We start from the raw sequence: 13,924 nt of genomic DNA, 5'->3' as shown, positions 1-13,924 counted from the left end.
CAACTATCATTTACATATATCTATAGTTTTTTTTTTTTTAACCTTTTGTATTGAATTTGCTCTTTTGATTTTTATTTAATCAAATTTCATTATTTTTTACATCAAAATATAAATTAATAATCAATGAAAAAACATAAAATTAATCAATAAATATTGTGCCTCAATTCATTATATAAAAAAAGCTAAAATATTTGTGTAAATAATATTTAATAATAAATGAATATTCATGCATTTAAATAATTTTGCTATAATACGATCAATTATTGTATAAAAAAACTTTAATAATAAAAAAAGTACAGAAATTATTGGTGTGTTTTTTTTTTTCTTCAAGTAATTTACATTGTTCTACAATGATTTACTTAAATCTATTTTAATTTTTTTTAATTTTAATCAATTGTTTTTCCCTTTTTATTGATTAACATACTGAATAATTCAGTCTCGTAATATTTCATAAATATAATGATTAATAATTTTTTTAATCATGAACAAAATAAAGCTATAAATTTATTTTTTTTCATATTCACAAAGACGAATTTTTAGCATTGAATTTTCTTGACGTAATTTATCATAATCTTCTTGTGATTTTTGTAATTCATCAACTCGATTTTTAAGATAATTAATATTATCCAATAGTTTAGCATTTTCTTGTACCAATGATTGAAAACGACCTGAATTAATACCAAGATTTTGTTCTTTAATATCATCAGACAATGACAACATTTGTTTAATCATATTTGATTGTGAATTAATATGTAAATCTTGCATCATTTTCATAATTTTATTACTTTCAATTTTAGTATATGAACTAACAACTTCTTTAATTGCATTTAACATTGCAAATGATTCAGCACCATCACTTGAATTAAATTTTTTATTTATATTATCATTTTGATTTTTTTTACGTTCTTTTATTTTATCAGAATTATTAATACTATCAGCAGATCCATCAAATGGTCGACTATTTTCTTTTGTTGAATTATCAGATAGTCTACTATTATCACTTGATGAAACACTTATTTTTAAACGATTTTTATTATTCAATTGAATTTGTTGTTGATCAATATTATCAACAGTTTTCAATTTAACATCTGTTGATTTATTTTTTTTAGCTGAATTTTTAACTTTTGTACCTGGACTTTTATCTTTTGTTGTTTTTTTATTATTATTAGTGTTATTGTTGTTGTTGATTGTTTCACTTGGATTACGTAATAGTGGTGTTTTTAATTGTGAATTAATTTCTTCAACAGAACGACGTGATGATTTAGGCATTTTTGGTGTTGATATTTCAATTGGTTTTTGTTGTTTTATAAATAAATCCCATTCAGCTTGTTCAGCAGGAATAACTGATCTTGGTGAGTTTGAACGTCTTGTTGTTATGTGTCGTTCTGCACCACGAACCACACATCCTGTTGGTTGATCAACCAAACCAATTTCCTCGAGAAATGAATCATTCATCTTGATGATTTTTAAATGTTATTTGTCTGAAAAGTAATTATATTCCGATAAATTGACAAATAATATTTTACATTTTATTATTATTTGATCATCAAAGCTATGTTTTACTTTACCAATCATCAAAACTTTGGCATTCATTGTCTTTTTATTATTAACCTCACAGTACAAATAATAATTTTATTTTTAAAAACATTTAATTAACTTTTATAAACAATTTAATATTAGCTATTTGTTTACTTTATTGAATGAATGAATATTGAAGCAAATATGACAAGATAATATTATGAAATTTACCTTTGTTGTTATGTCACCTGGTTAATGTTTATGTTTTGAATAAAGTATTCTTCCTTGATAAATCAATGGTATATATTATCCTCGTGTAATAAATCCAAATTGACTATCTAAATATTTGTGAAATAAATAATCCTGTTGATGATTGAGTAATTAATTAGTTGTCTTCAATTTTAATTTTCAACTGATTGTTTGTGATCAAACGTCAACAGGTGAGTTTGCGAAAGTTGATATTTATCAATAATAAAAATATAATTATTTATTTTATACTTTCACATGACTGGATACAATAAAATACTGTGAAAGTAAATTTACACAATTATTTATTTATTAATAATTTTTATAAACATTTGATTTTGTTTATTTATTATTATTTTTTTTTTTTTATAACAAAATAATTTCTTTTTTACCGACAATTTATCGTCGATTATTTTACTGGGAGATAGCGCAGCTATATTTTTCTCACAATTAATGACGCAGCAAAACACAAATAAACAAAAAAAAAAAAACTAACAAAAACAAATCGTTGAGTGTCGCTGAGAGAATAGCAAAAAGATACAAGTAATAATACCTTTTTAATCAGTAAGTTTAGTTTTTTATTTTTATATTTTCACTAAAATTGATAAGAGGGTTGTTTTTTTATGTAAAAAATATTATCAGAACATAGTGAACTTTGTTACTAAATATAATACGCAATTGTTTTAATCTGTTTTTTATTTTTCAGCATAACACCAGCTATTATTACAATTAAATTACATTTGTTGTTAACACACGCCTTGATTGAATAATACTCCAAAAATCATAGTGTTAAAAAAATAATTAACAATGGATAAAAATTATTCCATTGTTTGGATTATTAGTGTTTTATTTATCATTATTAATTATGCAAATGAAAATTTGGCATTATTTACAAATGGCTATCCAAAGTTGACAAAATTTCCACTTAATTTTGGTGATGATGCTGGTACACCATTATTTCTTACTCCTTTTATTGATTCAGGAAAAATTGAGGATGCAAGAAAAAGTGCTTCTGTTGATCACAAAGATATGAGTGATGTAAGCAGTTATGCTGGTTATTTAACTGTTAATAAAAAATATAATTCAAATATGTTTTTTTGGTTCTTTCCTGCTCAAGTAAGTTGATAAAAAAATAATAAAAACAAACAAGAAAGCCTTTATAATTATCTAAATATTATTAAATGATTGTTTTTGTTTTTTTTTGTCTAGTCAAATCCAAAAGATGCTCCAGTTGTTTTATGGCTTCAAGGTGGTCCAGGTGCCAGTTCTCTTTTTGGTTTATTTACTGAAAATGGACCATTCTCAGTAACACAAAATAAAACTCTTAAAAAACGTGAATATTCATGGACACTTAATCACAATGTTATTTACATTGATAATCCAGTTGGAACTGGCTACAGTTTTACTGATCATGATCAAGGCTATTGTACAAATGAAACAGAAGTTGGATTAGATCTTCATGAAGCATTGACACAATTTTTTCAATTGTTTCCTGAATTACAAAAAAATCCATTCTACGTTACTGGAGAGTCTTATGCTGGTAAATATGTACCAGCTTTAGCATATACAATTCATAAATTAAATCCAAGCTCAAAAATAAAAATAAATATGAAAGGTATTGCAATTGGTAATGGTTTAACTGATCCAGTTAATCAATTATTATATGGTGATTATCTTTATCAACTTGGTTTAATTGATTTTAATGGACGTAATGAATTTCATAATTATGAAAAACAAGGAAGAGATTTTATAAATCAAAGTAAATATAATGAAGCATTTGATATATTTAATAAACTTATTGATGGTGATTTAAATTCAGAGCCAAGTTTATTTAAAAATTTAACTGGTTTTGATTTTTATTTTAATTATTTAAAAACATGTGATAGTAATGAGTCATTATGGATGTCTGAATATATACAAAGAGTTGATGTTAGACGTGCTATTCATGTTGGTAATTGCTCATATGATGTTGAAGCAAATCAAGTTGAAAAACATTTAATTGGTGATATAACACGTTCAGAAGCTGATAAAATTGTTGTTCTTTTACAAAATTATAAAGTACTTATTTATAATGGACAACTTGATATTATTGTTGCTTATCCATTGACTGAAAATTATTTACAACAATTAAAATGGCCTGGTGCTGATAAATATAAACAAGCTAAACGAAAAACTTGGATTGTTGATAAAGAAATTGCTGGTTATTCAAAACAATCTGGTAATCTTATTGAAGTTTTAGTTAGAAATGCTGGACATATGGTTCCTGGAGATCAACCAAAATGGGCCTGGGATTTAATCACCAGACTTACTCATGGTAAAAATTTTTAAAACAAAGTTAAATCGAAAAAAAAAAAATGAAATTTCCAGTGTTATTTTCACTTTTTTGAATGAATTTTCTAAATGATTAATTAATTATTTAGAAAAACAAAAAACAAATACTTAAAAGTTACCATAAACATTTTTTTTTTTATACCTTGATATTTTTCTAGTGTATGTTAAAATAAAAATAAAAAAATATTCTCTATAATATTTATAAATAAATGAAAATAAAATAATTTGCATTTGAAAATTTTTTTATTTAATTTCAATTTAGATAATCTCAATTATAATTATAAAAATAATTTTTTAATTCAATATAATTTCAATGTAATTTGCTGCAAAAATTCAGTCTTGAATTATTCAATTTAATTATCAATTTATATCACTGTTTAATAATTAATATTTTTTTATAAAACTAAATTAATTTTCAATCGAGATATGGTAAAATATATTTATCAACAATTGATATATTTTTATGCCACATAAAATGTGGTATTTGTGCTACAGTATGAATTGTTAATTTTTTTTCATTATCAAGTGTCTTAAGTCCAATTGCATCAGTTTGATAAATTTCTCTTTCTCTCATATCAACAACTGTTGCGTTATTATTATAATAACCAAATTGACTACTTTGCCATGGGGTTATCACACCATCATCTGGACCACCAATCAGTACCATTTTATTTAATTTTGTTAATGCTGCTTTAAATAACGTAGTGTTCAATGACTTGGCTTCATTATTTACAAACGGTAAAAATTTCGAATACTTCATGTATAATTTCTAAAAACAAAAAAACATCCTAATTAATAAAAAATACATTATTAATAATTGAAATTAGTTTTTTTGTTTTTTAAAATAACATACTTGTTCATAGGGATCATTCCAATAATTTCCAACACTACTTAATTGACCAACTCTTGAATAAAATAATTCATAAGCAGTTTCACAAACCAAATCAGGAAAAAATAAACGTAAAAATTTTGCTGTAACATTATGACAATGATATTTAAATGAAAAAATAAATAAACTATTTTTTAAATTTAAAATTGAATAAATAAAAAGAAATGAATGACTAACTTCCAAATTGACCAGCTTGTGGTGAACTAAGTGAAATAAATGTTCGTACATTGTGTTCTGGATATCTTTGTAATATTGCTCGTGCAACAAGACCACCTTGACTGTAACCAAGAAGATGTATACCTTCTGGATATGCTGCTGCAATAGCCATAACATCTTCACCAATTTGTTCAACTTGATGCCACATTGGCTCCAAACTATTCCATCCAGCATAACGTGGTGTATTGTATACTTGAGTACCAGGATGCATCTTTGAAAAAAAAAATTATTTTTATTATTTTATATTTATTTCTTTGTTTACATTTTTTTCTATTTACCTCTTGTATCCTTGAACTTATCAGTTCCATACTTTCACTACCAGTTAATACACCATGGATAATAACAACTGGACGATATGGTAATTTACAATAAATTAAATTAGCTAAATTTAATATTAAAAAATTAATTAAATTATATTTTTTTATCATGGTGATTGTTCTTATGAGTATTTTAACAACAACACTGACACTGACACTCTGACATCATAATGCAAAAATTCTTTTGGAGTATAAATATAATATAAATATAACAAAGAAAATGAAAATATAGATATCTATTTTACATACTTATGATAATTCATAGTGGTTTTTCTTTTATATCAAATATTGAAAAATTCATTTTTTATATTTTCTTTTGTTGATTAACAATTGATTTTTGAAAAACAACAGAAAAAAAAACAAAAAATACATTTTTTTACAATGAGATTAAGTATGTTTTTTTAAAAAAAACAAAAAATAATTTACGATTTATTTTAAATATAAATTAAATTGCAAGTCTTGAGGAATATTAATTTTAATTTTTTTTTTATCAACATATGATTGATTTTATTTTTTCGAAATATTATATAGGTGAATTGTTTTGTATTTTTTCTTTGTCATTTGGCTTTTTTTTTTTTTGTCTATTTTCTGTTGAAGAATTTTACAACTCCAATCTGAAAAAAGGCTCTTTATTTTTTTCGATGATTATTTATTATACTTGTTTTGCAGAATTTTTGATTATACATGGCAATGACACATCTTAATTTTGACATTTATTTTGTAAACATAATGAACTTGAAAAAATATTCACTTATATTTTTAAGTTATTATTATCATGATTTTTCATTGCCGAAAAAAAAATTCTAAACAAAAATGCTTTACGATAAAAATATAAATTTTACACGTCTGTTTTTCCTTTTTTTTTCTATTCACAATTTAAAATAAATAAAAATAGCCATATAGTGTTGTCATTTTACTCTATCGTATTTTCATTTCAATTTTTACTTGGGTAATTATTTAATATTTCTCATTTTTTATTTTTTATAAAATTGATAAAAAAATAAATAGTAAATTTACAATGTAAAAAATAGTTAAACACTAAAATATAGAATAAAATAAATAAATTAAAGATAACAATCAAGGTAAATTTATGTATGTTATAGGTATAAATAAAATGTAACACTGTTAATATATCCTCACAGAGAAATCTAAAACACAAACGTAGTAGGTCTCACATATGAAAGTTGCATATGGCCAAGAACGATAACTCGCCCTGGTCAGTATTACTGAAAATTGTGATAATATTTGTAATTTTGAATGTAATATTGATGATTTACAAATTATACAAAATTCTAATGATAAAAATTTATCTGATAATTTGAATCAATCAAATAATAAAAATACATCAAAATCAATAGTGAATAATTGGTCATCAAGTTTTTCAAATGATTTTTTTTTGAATAATGAATCTGATGATGAAATATTCACTCAAATTGATATTGATGCTATAGCAGAAGCATACAACTCTAAAAAGTGACTAAATTATTTAATTTTTTTTTTGTTCTTTATTAATCTTTAATAAACTCTATTAGGCGCATCGTCAAATATTATTTGTAAATTAATTTTTTGTCTAATTGAAAATTTCATTTTTTTTTTTCGTTTTTTTTTTTTGTTATTTACACGACATGATGAAAAAAAAGAGAAAAAGAAGAAAAAGAGTAGGTATAGATAGAAAAATCACAAGTATAAGAGGAGAAATTTATAATTTTCAAATGATGCTGTAAAAAATAATAATTATAAAAATTAAAAAAAAAAATAAACAATTTATTATAATAATAATAATAATAATAATAATAATAACTCCTTTATTACCCAACTGGTTAATACCAAATTACTGGGTCCAAAAAAAAAGAAATACAGAAATACAATTTCATTAATAATATAAACTTAATAACTAAAATACAATCTCTTACCAATTACTTATAATTTAAATCAATTATTTAAAGTTAATCTTGCAAGTATCGATAAATTAATAGCCCTATTAAGTGTTAAGTAATTAAAATCAGATAATGTTTTAGCTAAATTGTTAACAGACAACATTAAAGTTGTCGATGGCTTGCTCATGGAAAATATTGAATTTGGCTGATCCAGGTAGAAAGGAGGGGTACATGTCGTAACTGCCTTCGTGTAGGTACACTAATATTCATTTCTTTTAATAAATTTTCACAGTCAATGAATCCATTAACCAAATTGATACACATAGCAGCCACAATTAACTCTCTTCTCCTTTCCAAAGAGATCAACCCTACTCTTTTACACATTATATTATTATCAAATCCTTTACCATACGTCTCATGATACAAGGTCCATAAAAACACTCTAATAAATTTCCTTTGTAGCCTTTCAATTTTAAGAATTAAATATTTTTTATCTGGATTCCATACAGTAACAGCATATTCAACTTTCGGGCGTACTAAACTATTAAATAATAACTTAACTATATTTACATCATTAAATTTATTAGCTTGCCTAATTATACACAATATTTAAAAAGCTTCTGATAACATAGAGTCAATATGTAGATTAAATGACAATTTAGTATCAAAAATAACACCAAGATCTTTTTTAAATAAAGATCTCTTTAATTTAACATTATTTAATACATAATTAAATTGTATTATCTTCCTACTCCTTGAAAATGAAACAACCTCACATTTATTCTCATTGATCTTAATTTTTTTTAAATTACAAAGTGCTGAAAATTCATCTATGGTTCTTTGTAATACCAAACAGTCATTTAAATCTTTAATCACTAAATAAATTTTTGCATCATCAGCAAAAAATAATATATTGCCATTAATATTTTTAGCAATATCATTTATAAATATCAAATACAATAGTGGCCCAAGGTTAGAACCTTGGGGAACACCCGATGTAGGCTCAAACAATTCTGATACACCATTTGATATTTTAACATAATTAAACAATATTTTAACATAAATAAACAATATTTTATAATAATGATAAATTGACATTTCCTATTTTTTAACTATAATTAACATGTGTGTATGTTTGTAGCAGATCATGTAATGATCACGTGATGACGTTTAAAAGTATATTTTCAAATGGTTTTTTTTTTTTTGTGTATAGTCAATTGTCTAAATTTTCATTGGTTAGCCGATGATGACCGAATTCTTCCGATTATTTACTTTTCAAGTTTTCTCAGCTAACATTTTCTCTTCTATTGTTTTACCTTGTGTGATATGGTCGTCGACATAGTTAATGCATAATACACTCAGTATAAAATAAAAAAAATTTGTATCTTTGTTAATCATATTGATAAATTATAAATATTTATATAATTTAAGTGATCAATTATTATCAACAAATAGGTAAGTCAAATAAATAACAATAATTTTATTATTTCATTTTTTTTTTCATTATTTTAACATTTTCTTTGTCTTCAACGCGTGGTGATGAATAGCATCATTTTCATTAATATTGTACAATTAATGCATTATTCTTGTTGTTTTTTAATTATAATAATAATAATATATTATTAGTTTTTCCGTATTATTTATTTAAATTTTTTTATTTGTAAATCTTTTGATATAATTATTTATTGTATAATTATACAATTTGAATTCTAATTTTCACGTTTTCTTTGTCTCCAACGCGTGGTGTAATAAATAGCATCATTTTCATTTATTGTACAATTGATAATAATAATAATAATATATTATTAGTTTTTTCGTATTATTTATTTGAATTTTTTTATTTGTAATTCGTAATTTATAATTTAATAATTGTATTTTGATAATTTTCGGAGTAGTTTTCGTATAACGTAAAAGGCTAGGTGAAAGAGGAGGAAGAGGAGGAGAGAGGAGTAAATATACGTAAAATAAGATAGCAAGGAAAAAGGGGGGAGGAGGAGTATAGATATACGCGGAAAAAAGTAAGAAATAAGAAGGAAAAAAGAGTTTGTACATGTTTTGTAAATATACTTTTTAGACTTTTTTTTGTTCCCTTTGTCTGTTCTCTCTCCCCTTTATATGTTATTATATTTAAGTATTTTTTTTTTTTTTTTCTTTTGAATTTTTATTTCACACTTTCTTCAATAGATGGCATTCATGTCAGTTTTTTTTTTTTTTCAAGACGCCATGTTGGTAAAAAAATTCAAATGACGTTTTAGGAAAACAAAGTTGTTGCTATGTGCTAAGTGACAACGACATCATTATTTATATAGTATATATACGAATCTTGATTTTATGAGTGAAAATTAGCCTCTACTCTTTTCTTTAAAATAGATAAGGAATTAATTTAAAAAATCTCACACATTTGTATACACATATAAACATTTTAGAGTAAATATATATTTTTTTTTCGTTATTTATAGGGTAAAAATTCAATGTTTGCGTAGAATGAATTAGTACATAATATTCTGATTATCTAAGATCTAATGATTCCAAGTTGATAAAAAAAATATGAATAATAAAAAAATATTATACGCGTCATTTTTCAAACTTAGCGCCTCATTTTTTAATTTACTGGAATCTGATTGGTGTATCAGATTAATCACGTGCATGTTGTATAAATTGATATAAGTAGGTGGCGCTAATTGCATATACATATGTAATAATAACAACATTTTATATCTGTCAAAAAATATCAATGCCCATAACCTTCAAATGTTAATAACACCACATGATGACATGTCATTGGAATAGGCATATAGCATATAGAAACAACTGAGATGGCTGCTTGCGGCTGGCGAGAGGCGCTAGTGGAGTATAAAAAGAAGAGCAAGGATTAAGAGGAGGAGGAGGAGGAGGATAGATATAGATATAGAAAATAGCAAGGGAGGAAAAGGAGGAGAAAAAAGCATATAATTGAGTTTTTATTTATTGATTTGACATTTTTCAGACTTTAACGCAGTTTTTGAAGAATCATTTGTTGTAATCGTTCAGCTGCGTTATTGAAAATCTGTTTAACCATCAGTGTCGTTGATTCAACATCATTATCGTCATCATCAACGCGGGTTTCAACAGATTAATCATCATTCTCTATAATTGAATGGTAAGTTGAATTTTTATTTTTTTATTTTTAACAACTATTTGATATTTAAAATTTCCATTTAAATATCAAATTTATATAAACATAATTTAATGTATAAAATGTATAATGGTATAAAAAAAGAAAGTGCAAGGAATAAGAGGAGGAGGATAAGAGGAAAAGAGCATACAATTGAATTTTTGTGTAATTTTTTTTTTTCCTGATTACAATAAAATAAATAATGTATTTATTTGACTTTTTCCAGATTTCAACGAAGTTATTGAAAAATTGTTTGTTGTCATCATTCAGTTGTTGAAAATCTGTTTAACCCTCAGTGCCGTTGATTCAACACCAACGTCATCAACATCATTATCACCGCGGGTTATAACAGATTAATCATCGTCCTCTCTAATTGAATAGTAAGTTGAATTTTTATTTTTTTATTTTTAACAACTATTTGATATTTAAAATTTCCATTTAAATATCAAATTTATATAAACATAATTTAATGTAAAAATTTTTTATTTTACAGATACCCAATAAGAGAGGACAATATCTGACAATATCTGAAAATATCTGACAAAATATCTGAAAATATCTGTATAAATATCTGAAAATATCTGACAAAATATCTGTAAATATCTGACAAAATATCTGAAAATATCTGACAATATCTGAAAATATCTGACAAAATATCTGAAAATATCTGTATAAATATCTGAAAATATCTGACAAAATATCTGTATAAATATCTGACAAAATATCTGTATAAATATCTGACAAAATATCTGTAAAAATATCTATAAAAATATCTATAAAAATATCTGAATAAATATCTATAAAAATATCTGAATAAATATCTATAAAAATATCTATAAAAATATCTGTAAAAAAAATATCTTTATAAATATATTTATTTGATCAATTAAAAATATATATACAAAATGATTAAAAGAGTAGGTCTTGAAAATTTAGGTTCTAATTGTTATTTAAATTCAATTATTCAAGTTTTACATGCAATAAAAGATTTTCGTGATGATATAATAAATAAAAATGAACATAATTCTTCTATAATTAGACAACTGAGTACATTATTTGAATCATTATCTATTTCTTTAGAACCTATAGCAAAATCACCAGAAGAATTTATAAAAAGTTTAAAAAATTCAACTTTCACTAAAAATTTTAAATATACAAGACAAGAAGATTGTTCAGAATTTTTAATTCAATTATTTGCATTATGTAATCAATATGAAGATTTAAAAAAAATAATTGAAAAATTTTTTGTAGGAAAATTTAAAATAATACATAAATGTACAAATTGTAATAATACAACAATAAATATTGAAAGTTTTAATAATTTACAATTATGTTTTTCGTCAAATAAAAATTTAACAATACAAGATATGTTTGATAATTGTTTAAAATCAGAAACTTTAGAAAATGTAAAATGCGATAATTGCAAGGTAGAACGTGATAAAACAAAAACTACAGAAATAATACAAACACCATTACATTTAATATTATTATTGAAACGATCTAGTGTAAAAAATAATATAATTAATAAGATACACGATTATGTAGAGTTGAATAAATCTATAAAAGTAAAAAATGAAAATTATGAGATACATAGTGTTACTGTACATAATGGTGAAAAAATTAGAAGTGGACATTATTATACATATAATAAAGATATATCGGAAAATAAATGGTATATATATGATGATGATAAAGAAGTAAAAGATGTAACATTTAATGAAATTAAAAATTTAAAATCACCACATACACCATATATGGTAATTTATAAAAAAAAAGATGATAATGTTAATTTACCTGAAAAAAATAAACAAGTAAAAAGAAAAAATGATGATGATGATTATTTAATTAATAAAAAAAAATTTAAACCAAATAAAGATATAAAAAGAAAAATCGATAATAAAAATAGCGACATTTCTTGTATTGTTGAAAAAAAACAAAAAAATAATAATAATAATAATAAATTGGAAATAAGTAAAACATCAATATTTCATAGAAATAATATTATATCAGTTGATGATGATGATGATGATGATGATGGAACAAATAAATCAAATAATTTAACTCCAATAATAACAAATAATACAACAAATTCATTATGTAATAATATTAATAATATAAATATGAATTCTTTAAATAATACATCAAATTTATTATGTCAAAATATGAAAAATGCAAAAATTTTAGGATCAACTGATACTTTAGATATTGATATTGATGATTTACCAGATGATGGAAAATGGTCTAATAATAAATTAAAAGGAAAATGTATTGATTGTTATAGAATAGGACATGCAAGTAAAAAAAATAAACTTTGTGAATTTAGTGATTATAGACAAAAAATTACATGTACAGATTGTAAAAAAAAAGGACATAAAAGTAAAAGATCATCATGGTGTTTATCTTATAAAAAAAATAAAATTGATGATGATAATAATACATCAAAAGCAATAAATGTAACAAATTCAATAAATAATTCAAATATAATTATTAAACAAATAAATCAATCAAAAACAACATCATCAATAATATGTAAAGATTGTAATGAAACTGGTCATGCAACAAGAAGAAGTAAAATTTGTAAAGATTATAAATTAACTCCACTTGAACGTAAATTTGGAAAAGATACCAAATTAGAAATGTATTCAGTACAAATGGGTCTAAATAATCTTTGTGATAATGAGTTAATTAAAAATGAAATAATAAATACAGTCAAAGAATTATCAGGACTTTCAATAGAAAAATCTATACAATTTGAATATTTTTTACGACATAAAGACCGTTGGTTATTAAATAAAATTATTACATCAAATACACTTCCTCGATTAGAGCATATTGGTAAATTTTTGCATAAAGATTATAAACCACAATCATCAAATGATGATGCAATTGAAATTGAAAAATTGACTAAAGAATTTCGTAAACTAAATTGTAATAAAAATGAAGAACGACGTCAATATGATTGTACAGGACGTTCACCATTATTTGATGAAGAATACAAAATATTTATAACTAATTTTTCTAATAATGTTAAAATGCATGCTGAATCAAGAGTTAGAAAATTTATATTACGAGAATTAAACAAAAATGAAGAAAATGATGTAAAAAAAGAAAGAATTTCATGGTATAAAGCCAATAGAATGGCTATAAATTTATTTTGTAATGGTAAAATTGATGAAAAATTGGCTAACCATGAATTATTTATTAAACATAAAAATTTAAAATTTCAATCATTTTATGACAAATGGTGGCAATTTTTAGAATTTTTTATGGATCTTCAAAAATATATTAAATTTAAATTAGTACCAATACAATCACCAGGATTAAAATGTCAAACAATAACTACAACTGGTGCATATACTTTATTACGTAAATTATT

The 13,924-nt window shown here is 23.2% G+C and overlaps 3 protein-coding genes and 1 long non-coding RNA gene across 4 annotated transcripts; 2 read left to right on the top strand and 2 right to left on the bottom strand.

Annotated features, from left to right (window-relative positions):
- Nucleotides 1-406: 406 nt before the first annotated feature.
- On the bottom strand, nucleotides 407-2,095 carry LOC122853181 (GATA zinc finger domain-containing protein 4-like). The gene is made up of 2 exons (XM_044153481.1): nucleotides 1,750-2,095; nucleotides 407-1,481 (listed from the first exon to the last, which is right to left on the bottom strand). The coding sequence occupies exon 2, from the start codon at nucleotides 1,453-1,455 to the stop codon at nucleotides 505-507; it is 951 nt and encodes a 316-aa protein (XP_044009416.1). The 5' UTR covers nucleotides 1,456-1,481; nucleotides 1,750-2,095; the 3' UTR covers nucleotides 407-504.
- A 130-nt stretch (nucleotides 2,096-2,225) lies between these two features.
- LOC122853178 (venom serine carboxypeptidase) lies at nucleotides 2,226-4,470 on the top strand. Its single transcript, XM_044153479.1, has 3 exons — nucleotides 2,226-2,328; nucleotides 2,471-2,880; nucleotides 2,974-4,470. Exons 2-3 carry the CDS (start codon nucleotides 2,572-2,574, stop codon nucleotides 4,090-4,092), a joined length of 1,428 nt encoding a protein of 475 aa, XP_044009414.1. The 5' UTR covers nucleotides 2,226-2,328; nucleotides 2,471-2,571; the 3' UTR covers nucleotides 4,093-4,470.
- Nucleotides 4,471-4,510: 40 nt separating this feature from the next.
- LOC122853179 (lysosomal thioesterase PPT2 homolog) lies at nucleotides 4,511-5,690 on the bottom strand. The gene is made up of 4 exons (XM_044153480.1): nucleotides 5,479-5,690; nucleotides 5,162-5,411; nucleotides 4,949-5,067; nucleotides 4,511-4,864 (listed from the first exon to the last, which is right to left on the bottom strand). Exons 1-4 carry the CDS (start codon nucleotides 5,626-5,628, stop codon nucleotides 4,511-4,513), a joined length of 873 nt encoding a protein of 290 aa, XP_044009415.1. The 5' UTR covers nucleotides 5,629-5,690.
- Nucleotides 5,691-8,798: 3,108 nt separating this feature from the next.
- Nucleotides 8,799-10,917, top strand: LOC122853180. The gene is made up of 3 exons (XR_006373896.1): nucleotides 8,799-8,849; nucleotides 10,381-10,533; nucleotides 10,775-10,917. It is a non-coding gene; the product is annotated as an uncharacterized LOC122853180 (long non-coding RNA).
- Nucleotides 10,918-13,924: the final 3,007 nt, after the last annotated feature.

Source organism: Aphidius gifuensis, linkage group LG3 (assembly GCF_014905175.1).
Source record: "Aphidius gifuensis isolate YNYX2018 linkage group LG3, ASM1490517v1, whole genome shotgun sequence".
Lineage (NCBI taxonomy): Eukaryota > Metazoa > Arthropoda > Insecta > Hymenoptera > Braconidae > Aphidius > Aphidius gifuensis.
Note: the sequence above shows the minus strand (reverse complement) of the source record. Positions and strands in the feature narration are given on the sequence as shown.